Source organism: Mesoplodon densirostris, chromosome 1 (genome assembly GCF_025265405.1).
Source record: "Mesoplodon densirostris isolate mMesDen1 chromosome 1, mMesDen1 primary haplotype, whole genome shotgun sequence".
NCBI classification, from domain to species: Eukaryota; Metazoa; Chordata; class Mammalia; order Artiodactyla; family Ziphiidae; genus Mesoplodon; species Mesoplodon densirostris.
Window position 1 is genome coordinate 85211943 of NC_082661.1, and position 16166 is coordinate 85228108.

A 16166-nucleotide genomic window follows, 5' to 3' on the forward strand; every position below is an offset into this window, starting at 1 on the left:
GAAGAGGTGTTACATATATTTATATACATACAGTGGGATATTATTCAGCCATAAAAAATGAAATCTTGCCATTTGTGACAACTTGGATGGACCTAGAGAGCATTATGCTCAGTGAAATAAATCAGACATAGAAAAACAAATACTGTATGATTTCACTTATATGTGGACTCTGAAAAACAAAACAAATGAACATACATAGCAAAACAGAAGCAGAGTTATGGATATAAAGAACAAACAGGTAGTTGCCAGAGGGCAGAGGGTTGAAGGAAGAAAAGAAGTGAGGGAGCTTAAGAGGTGCCAACTTCCACTTGCAAAATAAATGAGTCATGGGTATGAAATGTACAGTGTCGGAAATATAGTCAATAGCTATGTAATATCTTTGTAAGGTGACATATTGTAACTTTTTTTGAAATGTATAGAAATACCAAATAACTTTGTTGTGTAACAGGCACTAACATAATGTTGTAGGTCAGTTATACTTCAAAAATGAACAAACATAAACTCAATAGACAAAGAGCAGATTTGTGGTTACCAGAGGTAGGGGGTGGGGGGAGTGGGGAAACTGGATGAAGGCTGTCAAAAGGTACAGACTCCTAGTTATAAGATAACTAAGAACTAGCGATGTAATGCACAACACGATAAATAGAATTAACGCTGCTGTTTGTTATATATGAAAGTTGTTAGAGTAAATCCTAAGAGTTCTCATCACAAGGAAAATCTTTTTTTCCTACTTCTTTAACTGTGTATCTATATTTGATGATGGATGTTCACTAAACTTATTGTGATAATCATTTCATAATGTATGTAAGTCAGATCTTTATGTTGTACATGTTAAACTTACACAGTGCATGTGACAGTTGTATCTCAATAAAACTGGAAGGAAAAAAAAGAATCTGAGTACACTTTAGCTATCACTTTCTGTGCCCATCCCCACTCGTTCTCCATAGCCCCGACTTTTCCAGTCTAAGCAACCACTTATCTACTATCTGTCTCTAGATTTCTCTCTTTTGGACATTTTGTATGAATGGAATCTTACAGTATGTGGTCTTTTGTGACTGACTTTCAATTATCAAAATGTTTTCAGTGTTTATGTTGTAGCATGTTTAAGTACTTCGTTTCTTTTTATGGCTGAATAATAGTCCATTGTGTGTGTGTATACACACACACACACACACACACACACCGTATTTTATTCATTCTTTAGTTGAACATTTGGGTTGTTTTTCCATCTTTCAGCTGTTATAAATATTGCTGCGTTAACTCTTTTCTGCACAGCTTCCCAAATATTTATTGAAAGAATAAATATAGAATCACGTTTAAATTCCTAGAATAAACCTTATTATTTTTTCAATGGTACATTATTCTTTTGACACAGTGATAGATTACATTCGTTAGTGTTTTATTTATAAGTTTTACATCTTTAATCACATGTCACATTGGTCTGAGGTTTATCATGGTTTGATATTAAGGTTATGTTAGCTTCATGACATGATTTGGGTTCTTAGTATTTTATTTTCATGTGGCCTGCAGTATTTCAACATTAGAATTAACAGTTCTTTAAAGTTTAGGTAAAATTTAACTTTGAATCCATCTGATCCAGATGCCATTTTCAATGGAAGAACTTTTGTCTCCTTTCTATTTTCTTGTAGTCTTTAAAAATTTTTTCTACTTCACTTGAGTTAATTTTGGTAATTTGAATTTTGCTATGAAATTACCTGCTCCTTTAGATATTCAAAGTTATTTTCATAAGATTCAAGTGGTATTCTTTTATATTTCTTTTGGCTGCTCATCTATATGTGGTAATTTCTCCTTTATCAATGCTATTCATGTTATATTTCTTTTTTCTTTAATCATGCTTGCGAAGATTTTGTTTATTAGCTTTTCAAAAGTTTAGTTTTAGATTTATTTTTTCTTTCTGTTGTTTGCCTATTAATGGGCTTGAAAAATCAGTCTCTTTCTCTCTTTCTCTCTCTCAAGGTTTCACAATTTTCATCCTACTTCCTTTCTTCCTCACATCATGTTTGGATTTTTGTGTTATCTATTGTTTTTCTTTCTGGGTTTTTCAGCCTTTAATTCTGGAAAAATCTTAATCTTTCTAAAAGTGTCTACTCTGTTTACTTTTTCCCCTTTCTTTCTGGGGATCCTTTTAGATAGTTTTTGACACTTTTAGATTTCATCTGTGTATCTTAGCTTTTTGAAAATGTTTATATTTTCCACTCTGTTTTTTTAATACTTTTAGGAGAATTTCTAGACCTGAACGTACTGCTCATTAGTATGATGTTTCCTTCTATTCATTTTGCTAGTTAACTCATCCTTTGAGTTTTTTCTTTCAGCAGTTTCAAAAATGTACTCATTCAATTGGTGGATATGTCTTAAGTTTATTTTAAATTTGTGTTCCCTTTGGTCTGTTCATTCTGTTTCCTGTGGTGTAGATTGTTCAGTTTGTTGCCTTTCTCTCATAATGCTCATACTCTGCAAGTATCTGGTTATCTTATTCCTGGGAGTACCAAGTGATAAGCTAGTAATATTTACATGATGAGAAGAATGAAAGCATTAGGTTCTGATTTGTGTTTCTTTGGATGATTTCAGACAGCAGAGGTGGGGATGTAAGGGCTTGATTTGGGGTGATATGGCTTAAGAGTTGATTCCAAAAAGAACTTCCTGTTTACTTGGTTAGAGACGTGATCTTCTCCAGGTCCTACCATCCTCTGTTCTTTTTGTGGAGTAGGGCGAGGATAGAACACGCAGGGGCCTTACAGGTGTCTGTATTTGTTATCACTTCCCAAACCAGCTGTTCTCTGATGCTTACCTGATTTTTTTTAAACATTTTTATTGGAGTATAATTGCTTTACAATGGTGTGTTTGTTTCTGCTTTATAACAAGTGAATCAGCTATACATATACATATATCCCCATATCTCCTCCCTCTTGCGTCTCCCTCCCATGCTTACCTGATGTTATAATTTCCTTTACCCTCCAGATGGCCCTGGGGTGGTAACAGAGCTTTCCTGTTTCATTGCGTTGTGTGGGGTGGGAATTCTCTGCCCAGAGTGATATGAAGAATGGAAAAGGTCACAACTAAAAAGACTTTCCCAGTCTGTAACACTTGGCCCTCTCTATCTCTTGACTGCTATTTCCCTCACCTTCTGGAAGCCAGTTACTTAATGTTTCTCCCTGTTTCTCCTTATACTATCTGTTGCTTTTGTATAATCTCCAGAGTTGGGTTGGAGGAAGGGAACCAGGAGGACATATAGTTTGACATCTTGCACAGGAACAGAAACTATAATATTTTAAAATTATCTATTTGTGTGTGTGCCCATCACAAAACAACTCATTACGGTAGGGATTGTTTCATGTATCTTATCACAGTTCAGGGTAAGACCTGGTGCCTAGTTAAATGATTGTTGAAAGAATACCATTTCAAAGGATTCTTCCATTAAAAACACAAGTTAACTACCGATACAGAGCTTTCCTAATGTTGTAAAATCATAACTACATTTGTTAAAAATTTGTATGAAAGTTTTTAGGATCATTTAGATCACTTTAGAGGAAGTTACAATCCACAGAGTTAAAACAAAAAGAAAAAAACTAACATAATGTAGTGTTTTATTATTCTTGAAACATTTAACCTATGTTAAACAGGGCTGTTATTCTTGTCCCCATTTTATAGATGAAGCTATGAATCAGAGATGACAAGAACTTATCTAAGACCAAACAGCTAATAAGTGATGAGCTAATATGTGGGGCTGCAAACAAAAGTCTCCTGACTTGAATTCTGTAAAGACTAATGCTTTTCTTCTTTATTCCTCAGTGCTTTGCTATCTTAGTGGGTATTTGACCAATGGAATTGAACTGACCTATAATGTTCTGTCCTCTCATGTTTTTGTGCTGTGAAGTGAAACTCAATGGCTTTCATCTAGAGTTTAAATTTAAAGCCAAAGTTCTTACACAGGGCTTTTGAGGCCCTTCATGATCTCTCTCTTTCCCATCCACCCTTTTCATCTATTCTCCTCTTTGTTCATATTTATTCTGCCACACTGGGCTTCTTACTGCCTTCCAGTATGCCAGGCATGCTGTTCACTCTGCTAGAAGTGCCTTCTCCAGAGTGGCATCTTCACCTCCTTCAAATCTTTGTACAAAGGTAACGTTCTCAATTATAGTTTCGGAGACTATCCTATTTAAAAGTGCAAACCATCTCCCATAATATACACTTCTCATTCCCTTTGCTTGAATTGTTTTTCCATTAGCACTCAGAGCATAACTCTTCTAGTACACTCTAAAATTTATTATTCACTGAATTATGGTCTGTCTTTCCTCATTAAAATGCCAGTTCTAGTGCCTGGCATAGTACATGGCTCAATAAACATTTGTTGAAAGAATGAATGCAGGAAGGAAATTCAATTGATTAAACTAAACTTTGGTAGTAATATTTGATTGTTTTTAATTTAGAAGTTGAACATTTTGAAGTCCTTTTAGCCAGGAGTATGTGTTCATGAATAGTGTGGAAATTTACTCTAATTCACTAAGATTTGTTTATCAATTTAATGTTTCTTCTGAGTTTTAATGCATATCAATTTACATAAAATCTATTGACTTTCTTGCAGAAATGATATGATTCTCTGTAACATAGATAACAATATAGAGTCTCTGTAGAGTCTCTGTTTAGTAAACAGCAATATAGTATTGGCAGCAAAGTTAGTATTATTCAAAACACTACCTGAGATCTAAGTTGATTCTAGTTTTCTTCAGAATATGAAACCATCATATGACCATTGAAATCTTGAAGTAGATAGCGATTGATGTCACCTTGATATGTTTTGAAAATTTAAATGATGAACTGTGTTTTCATTTTCATATTTTAAGAAGAACATTATTAGTTCTAATCATTTTATGATTATATATATAATATTTTAATTATGTATTCAATATTTGTGTTCATATAGTAAAGTAGAAATTTTCTTTATTAGCCTTTACTTTTATTTAAACATTTCTTTTTTTTCTTATAGGTTTGCTTTGACGTCACATTGATATGAAATATGGAGTCACCTTTAATAACTTCACCTGGGAAGGAGAAAGACTTTTTTCTTATTAAAGAAACACAAGGAAAACAAATGACCAAATGAATCCTACCAAATGCTAACTCTACATCTTTTTGTATCATCTGTTTTTAAAACCATCAAGAAAAATGACTTGTGCTTTAAAGAATATGATTTGTTCATCAATGTTACTTTAGCAGTTTTTAAAAAATCTTTTTCACCTTAAACTGTACTCTTATAAAATTTAACACAAAGATTTTTAAATCTTTAAGGCCTTCTTTAAAATAGCTTTCTTTTTTAGTTTTCAGAACTTCAATGCTTATGTATCCTTTTTTTTACTTGACAAAGTCCTCAAAACTACAGCATCAGGAAAGATATGGACTTGGAAACTTATGTTATGGTAATAGACTGCAGCGAACTTAAGTGGATCATTCAAGAAACCATCCATTTTATCATCAGAAGTATCACATAAGTATATAACTCTTAGCTTTAATGCAAACAAAGTTGCTTGAAAATGGCATGGGTAAAATTCTTACGGAAACCTGGTGGCAATCTTGGAAAAGCTTATCAACCTGGGAGTATGCTATCCCTAGCCCCTACCAAAGGCTTGTTGAATGAACCAGGACAAAACAGCTGCTTTCTTAATAGTGCTGTACAGGTGAGACCATAATTTCTTGTTAAATTTTAAAAAGTGCCTTTTGGGAAATTCTTTGCTTAATCCTTCTTTAACTTGTAAGTTAAGAATAAAGTTATTATTGACTAGAATGACTTTTTAATATCACTTTTAATAGTAGCAAAATATTTTGGGCATTTTGGTTTTTATAATAAATGGAAATGTTTTTTCAACAGAATGATGCATTGCTAGGATATAAAAATATCTTGTGGCTTAAAATGTTTACTTAGTAAATTAAGAATGTTTCTAAAATACATAAAATTATTTTTTTGAGTTAGCTAGTCAACCCCTCTCCCCCCGTTTTTTTTGTTTAAGAAATCCAGTAGGATCCCCATAGACAGCATAAAAAGAAACAAGCTGCGTGGATTGAAATGAGAATGCAGAGGTGTTTTTGTTTTGTTTTGTTTTTGTGGTACCCGGGCCTCTCACTGTTGTGGCCTCGCTCGTTGTGGAGCACAGGCTCCGGACACGCAGGCTCAGCGGCCATGGCGCACGGGCCTAGCTGCTCCGTGGCATGTGGGATCTTCCCAGACCGGGGCACGAACCTGCGTCCCCTGCATCGGCAGGCAGACTCTCAACCACAGCGCCACCAGGGAAGCCCAAAAATGCAGAGTTTTTAATCTCAGTACTCAAATTCCTTTCACCCCCCACACCGTGACCTTAAATCCCCTCTGTAGAATCATAATTTGGACACCACTGTTGTAGTTAAATTAATGGTTAATTCATTTTGCTTCAGTCCTTGTTGAAATTATTTTAATTAGCAAATATGTATTAATCCAACTTTCTGCCTTACATAAATATCTTTTCTTATGTATGATAGTTTTTATTCAACATTTTCAGATTTTGTAGAGGCCTATATCCTTCTGACTGTTGACTGTATAGTACTAAGGATGAGGAAGATTTAGAATATTGGAATGTTACTCTATTGACGCTAGAATATACCTTAAAAGATTTTATTGAAAATAAATAGCTTTTCACATGTTTTCTTCCTACTGCTTTTTTTTTCCTCCTGAAAACTGAGAGTAGAAAGAGAAATATTGCTTAATTAACTCATTTGATAAATGAACACATCTAGAATGTGTCAGGTGCTCAGGCATCTGACTCAGACTTGTGTTCTTAATTGTCCGCTCTCCGGGACATATGTCAAACTTGAAAGTTTTATAACTCACTCGGAAACAGAAGCAATTGGTATTAGAAAAGCATTAATTCTAATTTATGTTGGGACCTTTAAATGACAGTCACTGTTCTGCCCTGTCTGAAGGATCCCTTTGGCATTAAGTGCTGTGACAAGGGTAAGAAAATATTTATTGATTGACACCCGATATAGAGAAATACCAGACTCCAAAAGACATGGAATTATATGCTTTTATTGAATCAGGCTCTGAGAAAGAGCTCCTATCATTTCAAATCTTTTCATGTTACCCCTTTCCAGTTCTTTTTTTACATTTATGTATTTCCCTCTGTGTCTGTCCCTTTTTTTGGCTCCCAAAATACTGTGTGTAGTTTTAGGGAGATGAAAAGCTTATTATAACAAAAGAAAACTCTGAGCAAGGACACTTACGTGGTAAAGAAAATGAAGAAGTATTCCTATGTTGATATATTAAAAAAAAAAAAAAGAACAGTCCACTGACCTTTGCCATGAAGGTTATTTCTACTTATCTACATAGCTACCACTTATGGTGCTCATCACTCCTTTGTGTGGATCCAGCTTTCCATCTGGTATCATTTCTTCTGCTTGAAGGATGACTTTTGTTATTGAAAGATATTTTCATTCATTAAAGAAGTTTAAGTTGACAGTTTTTCTTTTAGTATTTTAAAGATTTTGCTCATCTGTCTCCTGGCTTGCATTACTTCTTCTGGAAAACTATTGTCATTCTTATCTTTGTTCTTGTGTTTGTAATGTGCCTCATTTTTTCTGGCTGCTTTTAAGATTTTCTTTTTTAACTGGTTTAAAGCAATTTGGTTATGATGTGCCTTGATATAGTTTTCTACATGCTTCTTGTGTTTGGGTTCATTGAGCATCTTAGACCCATGGCTTTATAAGTTTAATCAAATGTGGATGAGCTTCACTGGTGACGCAGTGGTTAAGAATCCACCTGCTAATGCAGGGGACACGGGTTCGAGCCCTGGTCCGGGAAGATCCCACATACCACAGAGCATCTAGGCCCATGCAGCACAACTACTGAGCCTGCGCTCTAGAGCCTGTGAGCCACAACTGTGGAGCCTGTGTGCCACAAGTACAGAAGCCCACGCACCTGGAGCCCGTGCTCTGCAACAGGAGAAGCCACTGCAATGAGAAACCTGCGCACCGCAACAAAGAGTGGCCCCCACTCGCTGCAACTGGGGAAAGCCCGTGCTCAGCAATGAAGACCTAACACAGCCAAAAATAAAATAAATTAAATAAAAATAAATTTTAAAAAAATGTGGAAACTCTTTGACCATTATTTCTTCAAATTTTTCTATCCCTCCCCTCCTTTGGGGGATTCCAGTTATTGATACATATGCAGTTGGTTGCTTTAGGTCCCACAGTTCTCTGATATGCTCTTCATTTTCTTTCTCATTCTTTTGTTTTTCTCTCTTTCATTTTATAGGTTTCTGTTGCTGTGTCTTCAAGTTCATTAATTTTTCTTTTGCAATGTTTATTTAATCTGCTAGTAATATCACCAGTGTATTTTTAAATCTCAGACATTGTAATTTTCACCTTTAGAAGTTTGCTCTGGGTCTTTTAAAAATCACTTGTGTCTATACTTAACATGTCCAATCTTTTCTCTGACCTCTTGAATATATGAATACAGGTATAATAATTGTTTTAATGTACTTGTCTACTAATTCTGCCTGTGCAAATTCTGTTCTTTTTTTTTTTTTCTTTCTAGGTTTGGAATATATTTTCTTGTTTCTTGTAATACCTGGTAATTTTTTTAAATTTATTAATCTATTTATTTTTGGCTGCATTGGGTCTTAGTTGCTGCATGTGGGCTTTCTTTAGTTGAGGTGAGCGGTGGCTACTCTTCATTGCGATGCACAGGCTTCTCATTGTGGTGGCTTCTCGTTGTGGAGCCGGGCTCTAGGCGCACGGGCTTCAGTAGTTGTGCCATGCGGGCGTCAGTAGTTGTGCCTTATGGGCTCTAGAGTGCAGGCTCAGTAGTTGTGGTGCATGGGCTTAGTTGCTCCGTGGCATGTGGGATCTTCCTGGACCAGGGCTTAAACCCGTGTCCCCTGTGTTGGCAGACAGATTCTTAACCATGGCGCCACCAGGGAGGCCCATGCCTGGTAATTTTTGATTGGATGTCAGATGACATTTTAAGTTTTACTTTGTTGGGTGATGGGTATTTTTATATCCCTAAAAATATTCTTGAACGTTGTTCTGGGATAGGATTAGTTTATTTAGAAACAGTTTGATCATTTTACATTTAAGCTTTGTAGGCAGTACCAGAACTGTGTTTATTCTGGGGTTAATTTCTCTGCTAGTGGGGAGGGACCTTTCTTTCTTTAACTGATGCTCTGTGAATTATGATGTTTTCCACTTTGGCTGTTGGGAACGGGCACTGCCCTGAACTGATATGTGCTTTGGGCATTACATCTAATCTTTTGGGATTTTCTTTCCTGGTCTCAGGTAGTTTCCTCACAGTGCTCACCTGCATACTCGAGAAGCCCCCTCGCGAGCTCTGGTGTTAACTGTGTGCAGCTCTCCCCACTGCGGCACTCTGTCCCGCCAACTCTAGCTGCTTTGGTTTCCCTGAACTCCCAGCTCCATCCCTTGAACCCAGGGAATCAGCTGGCCCCTGATGTTAAAATGTCTACTGTATAAACTAATTTAGAAAGCCAGTCCTCACTGACAAAACAGCTATTCAAGTAGACCTCTGTCAGAAAAAGCCTGACTTCATTTTTAAAAATTCAGAATATAAAAAAAAAAGAAAAAAAATCAGAATATAAATGCTAATATGCAGTTTGATGAGTACTTTTTAAACTGCTGAGAAATAAATTGTGAAATACGTTTTGTAAGAAATTACTAAAAATGGACATTATTAAAATGTTTTGGATGTAATACAAGTAAGAAAAATGAATTTATATGCCATTTCCCCTTAATTTTTATTATTTTTTATATTATTTTGAGGTCAGGAATATGATGAAAGGTTTATATTCCTTTATTAAATGCATATGCATATATATATGTATTAATCTTTGGGGAATAACTAAATAAGAAACATGCATAAACATTCAAAATAACTACATTAATTTTGTTAAGTACCATGTTAAAATGAAACGTGGAAATAATGCAAAAGAAAAATGTTTATATTATAAAATTATATTGCTAAAAACTAATTAGTCCAACAACTAGCTTAGGCTTTAACTTAAAACAGGTGGTAGAATATAATCAAAATTTTTAAATGAAATAGGATAAATGTTAACTATAATGAAGATAATTTTTGGTATGGATTTGTGAAAATCATTTTTAAACTTTTATATTGAGTAGTATACAGAGAAGTCACATAAAATATTTTTTTCTGTAGTTTAGGTCCAGTGTAAGTTAAACATTTTGCTAACCCTAGAAAACATTACATTTGAAAGACTTAATTCGTAAGCCTTATAAGCAGATTATAGAGTTTTCTCTTTTGGCTGAATATTTTGAACTTTTATTTGATGAGAAAGTGGTACAGTTAAGTAGGTATGACATTGGTGTGGTTTTGAGTTCTGTAAGTTAAAAGCAAAGTTAAAATATTTAATAGCTAACATTTATTGTGCTCTTACTGTGCATTGGTACACTGTGTTTTATCTAATCTAGTTCTTACAGTGATCCTAAGAGATAGGTACTACTTTTATCTACCTTTCAGTGATGAGAAAACTAAGTTTCAGGAAATATTTTGCTCAAGTCAGCCCAAGAGCTGTAAACAGTAAAGCCAGAATTAGAACCCAGGCAGCTTGTCTTCAGAGGGTGTATCACTAACTACAGTGCTGTGCACTTCCCACAACTGTGCTGTCGTGACCTTCATCTTGACAAATGTATGAATTTTAATGTATATTTTATGGTATGATAGAGTATGATATGTAAGAAAGTTATTAAACATTTTCAAGTGCTTTGCAAAACACTGAGTTATTTGTGATAACTAAATGAATCCTATTAGTTATGCTTTAAGAAAAAGCAACTATCAAAGAGAAATTCTGAAATGGCTTTTAGTTACTGAGTTATTAAAAAAATAGGAAACTTTAAAAATTATTTGTTTTTATTAACTTTTTTTTTTTGGTTGGGAGAAATGTGAGATAGTGAATGGATTTTCTTGGTTTTATTATTTGAGGAAATGACTGAAAGGTATAGAGAAACTTGAAGATCTTAATTGTTTGTTGTAATAGTATTTACAGCAACAAATAGCAGGTTGCATTCAATGCATGCCACTTGTGTACTGGGCACTGCTCTAAACACTTCACATATTACATACATATATTTAATCCTTACAAGCAGTCTATGAGGCTGACACAGTTATCCCCATTGTATAAATTTCAGATTTTTCTAGAATGATTTTAAGTATTAGACTGATTTATTTAAACAACTACAGTCTTTTTTATTTTGTTTTTGTTTTTTTAGTAGTAAATGATGATTGGATAATTGCAGCAGATATATTCAGGTTATTTTTTAACTGCTGCTTCATATTATGCTGTACCCCCATGACTACACAGATGCCCCGTTTTTCACTCAGTATACAATGACCACACAGGCCTCTGCCCTTTTTTCTTGCCACTACATACTGACCCTTATTTGGTACACCCTGACTTTTAACTGCAATTATATTTCCTTCCTAAATTTCAGTTCATTCCAAGTATTATAATCACTTCCTCTCTCAAGTCTCTGCCAAGTCCTGCATTCAGTATCCCTTGTTTCCTGTTCATATAAATTCCTTAACTGAGGAGTTATTTTTTTCTTGTTCTGTGCCTGTCATGGTTTTTACATGTGAATCCATAGTAATATTTTCATAGTAATATTTTCTAAATCCATCTTTTATATATGAGCTACATGTATATTATTTATTAGTAGTATATATCTGATTATGTATAAGAGATTAAAAGAAGTTATTAGCCTCCCACAATTTAAAAAATATTTAAATCTGTCTTTCATCCCAGTGAGAAAAATATTACTGTGTTTCTTTCTTTCTTCACATCTCACTATTTTTTAGGTTTTATGGCAATTAGATATATTCCGAAGAAGCTTGCGGGTTCTGACTGGACATGTTTGTCAGGGAGATGCCTGCATATTTTGTGCATTGAAGGTAACCTTTTAATAGTTCCGAAAAATTACTATTGTTTCTCAAAAGATTTACTTTTATTTGATAGTTTGGTTTGTTTGACATATTTGGTAAGTTTATTTGTAATTAAAGTTATTGTCAAGTGACTTACAGTTTTGAAGAGGAATTCTTAAAGTATGACTTATTCAGGTTTATGGATCCATTTTCCTGTGTTAGGAACATTATATTTTTCATTATTTTGAAATAATCATTTAACAGATGTTTTTTGAGTTACTACTGAATTCTGGGCACTATTGTAGTTACTAGGGATACAGCAGTGAACGGAACTAATAAAAATCCCTGTTCTCTTGTAGCTTATATTCTTGTAAGGGAGAAGAAAATAAATAAACAAAATATAAAGTATGTTAGGTAATAATAATTGCAAAGGAAGAAATATAAATCAGGGATAGGTACTAGAGAGTGTTGAGTAGCAAGGAAAGCCTCACTGAGAGAATGACATTTAAATCACAACTTGGAAAAGGTGATGGAGTGGACTAGAGTCTTCCAGGCAAGCAGGAACACAGCAACTGCAAAGGCCCTGAGGTGGGAGTGTGCGTGACATATTCAAGGAAACCTGACTGGTGGCAGAAGCTTTGTGAGCAAGGGGGACAGTGATAGGAGATGAGCTCAGAGGTAAGGTGAGTTGTGGTGACTTCAAAAATGTCTGCAGATTCTTTTGCGCTCTTCTATTGAAAGATGGAGTCTAATTCCTTGAATATGGGTTGCCCCTAATGTGTCATTTCCATCATTTAGAATGTGGCAGAAATGAGATTAGGGTAGATTAGAAAAAGTGATAAAGCTTCCACCTGGCTCTGTCTGTTGGGGTGCTCATTCTTGGAAGTGAGTTGCCATGCTGTGAGGAAGCCAAGCTGGTCATAGCTATGGCCAAGTTCCCGGCCAACAGGCAGCACCAACAACCAGCATCAACCTCTAGACACTAGTGAGCGACCTTCATATGACTCCCAAGTTCCAGCATTCAGACTATTACAGATGACTGCAAGTGGGGCACAGTTGAGCTGTCCTCACCCAAACTGCAAACTTGTGACCAAAATAAATGTTATTTTTAGTACCTAAGATTTGGGGTGGTTTTGTTATGCAGCAGTAGATAACTGGAACAGGAGTCCAGATTGTGTAGGGCCTTCTAGACCTTTGTGAGATCCTTGACTTTTTCTCCTGAGTGGTTTAGGAAGTCGTGGGATTGTTCTGAGTGGAGGAGTGATATAACCTGTGTTAAGTAAGTATAATATTTGGACTAGATATCTTTGGCTGCTTGGATGAGAATATATAGAATAGGAACAAAGGCAGAAATGGGGAGTCCAGTATAAATTAGCAACTCATTTATGTCATTGAAATTTTTGCCCAAGAATTTAAGATTTGATTGATATGTTTTCAGAAATAAATATTTCAGTCTTTTACATTCTTGAATATTCTTAGTACACACATATACATAATACAGGAAAATAAAAGGTAGTTTTCATGCTTTATTTTGACTTACATTCCTAAAAAGGCTGTTTGAATAAGTCACCAAAGGAGGCAATTTTATTTTCTTTTAATTTTCTTTTATTTATTTTTTTGTACAGCAGGTTCTTATTAGTCATCAATTTTATACACATCAGTGTATACATGTCAATCCCAATCAGGAGGTGATTTTATATTCTCTTTTTTATATGGTAAAAATAGGGTTGATGAAGAAATGAACTTAGATCAGATTACAGTATCGCATTTTATTTACTCTGCAGTAAATTTTGAATGTTTTGTCCAGTTGTAAAAACTAGTTAAATTTTCTAGCTCAGGTATTCCCATAGCCTTACACATCACCTGCCTCTTTCCCCTGCTTGCATCCCCTGCCTCAAAACACCTGTGCATGCACACACACACACACACACACACACAGCGCTGTCCTCCTTGCAGTTTCTCAGAGCTGGCTTTCATCTCTGAGTGTTTTCATTATTATTCCTTTTGTCTAGAATGATTTTCTTCCAGATGTCCCTGTGGCTAACACCCTTATTTCCTTTATGCTTCTCCTTAAATGTTATTTTTCCATCAGTGAGACCTTCCCTGACTACCCTTGGTAATAGGTAAGCTCCTTCCCTCTCTCCTACCCCCAGCATCCCTATCCCTATTACACTACTTTATCTTTCTCTCTTGTATTGTATTTCTTTGTCTTTCTCTATTGTACTTATTACATTCTGACATATAATTACTTATTTGCCCTCTCCTCATTACTACAACTAGAATGTATGCTTCATGAGGGCAGGATCTTTGTTTTCTGGCGTAGAACAATGCCTCACATATATTAGACAATCAAAAAAATAGATGTTAAATGAACATCAGTCTTGTGTAGGATTAATATCTTAAACATTACCTGGAAAAGTTGACTACCTAAATAAGAAATGACTTGTGAAAATATTTTTCATTTTTTATCATTTGTAATTGTAGCTAAAAATTTTGGTTCTGGATATCTAATATCACTTGGCATCTTTCTTTTTTAATTTCTTATTTGTAAATTAAATTTTCTTGTATCAGTGGAACAGATTCTTGAAATATTTCCCAGCCTACCATATGTTGATCTTAAAAGCAATTTTTTTTTGAGGTGACATACCCCTTGAGCTAATTAATATAGAACTTAATATGATCAATCCTTATTTGGTGGTTTATCACACAGCAAACTTTATTTTTTCCCCACTTTCACTCACCTAAGATGATTGTCATAAAACTGGAACTTATTAAAAAGTTTTTCTTGCTTAAATTCAATAAAGAAAATAGAAGACCAGATTAACACCTATAATTTAATGTTCTTGAATGATGTTCCCACTGTTTCAAGTCTAGTGAGTTCCTACTGTTTTATTTGATTATATGTTTATTTTTGTATAACATAATTTTAATTCCTACAGTACACTTTAAGATTTAAAGTGACTTATCTCAAAACTCTTTCTAAACAACTTAGATCATAGTCAGCTAAGGAACAGTTTAAAAATGGGCCTCATCTCAATCAGAATCTCTTAGGATGGGATCTGAGAACTTTACATGTTTAATTCTTATGCACTAACATTTGATTTAGAGACTGGGGCAACCATTTCTACATATTACTCATAGAAATAATTAATTTTTTGTATGGAATTTTAAAGCAAAAACTGTTAGTTTGAGTATAGAGTTTCGAGTTTCGCTGTTGAAATGAAATTGCTCAAGTGTTTTTTAGTTGTTGGTGTTAAACTTACTGGTTGATGTATTTGTTGATTCCCAGACAATATTTGCACAGTTTCAACACAGTCGAGAAAAAGCACTTCCTTCGGATAACATAAGGCATGCTCTTGCAGAAAGTTTCAAAGATGAGCAGCGATTTCAGCTTGGCCTTATGGATGATGCTGCAGAGTGCTTTGTAAGTATTTCTGATAATCCTTAAGTTAGAATGGCAGTTGGCATTCCTTAAATTATGCACCTTTTAAGACAAATGAAACATAAGTTTATAGCAGTGGAAAAGTATCAGAACTGCTCAGTAGATCCTTGTCTTACCTACCCTTCAAAGCTCAGTTTAAGTCCACATGTGTTTTGTGTACTTTTGCTTTTGATTATTTGTGCTGCTCTAATTTTTCAGAGTTAGGCTACTAAAATACTTTAGAATTTATTTATTGGAGCAAAAAGGCTTATTATGTATAAATCATAGCACTTGAGTCATTCTGTTCCGCAAGGTTTACATATGCAACACACTCTCCCAGTAACATTTCTCATTACATGCAATGATTCTCTTTGAAGAGCAGAGGATCTTGATGGGCAGCTGTCAGGGGCAGCAATTCTGATATACACCTTACTCCAGGTTGAGAATCACTCACTGAGGTTGATGTTCTGAGACTGTGTTACCACCATATTGATGAGTAGAGCATTCCTTTGATCAGGGATGTACCTTATATACCTTCTTAAATATGCATGTTGATGTTTAATCGTTTCAATAACATAGATGTCACCTATATTTAAGATAGCTATTTCTACTCTTAGTCTTATATCTCTTCAGCAAATTCTGTAAATTCTTTCATCAGAAACCCTTTTAAGGTTTGCCTCGCCATGTTATTTCCCTGTCACCATTTCTGTTTAGCTCGGGCCTCTACTCTCAGCATTATTTAAGCCTCCTTACTAGTGTCCTTTTAACTTATATCCTAAGAGTCTTTTTTAACAGCCACCATATTAA

The 16166-nt window shown here is 34.7% G+C and overlaps 1 protein-coding gene across 2 annotated transcripts in view; it reads left to right on the forward strand.

The window, feature by feature from the left end:
• Positions 1-16166, forward strand: part of USP53 (ubiquitin specific peptidase 53) — a 68321-nt gene that overhangs the window by 14944 nt on the left and 37211 nt on the right. For both annotated transcript variants that reach the window (XM_060105428.1, XM_060105432.1), the window contains exons 2-4: positions 5006-5693; positions 11876-11968; positions 15228-15362. In XM_060105428.1, the coding sequence (XP_059961411.1) occupies positions 5550-5693; positions 11876-11968; positions 15228-15362 (372 nt within the window). In that variant the 5' untranslated portion in view covers positions 5006-5549. The remainder of the gene's footprint in view (positions 1-5005; positions 5694-11875; positions 11969-15227; positions 15363-16166) is intronic.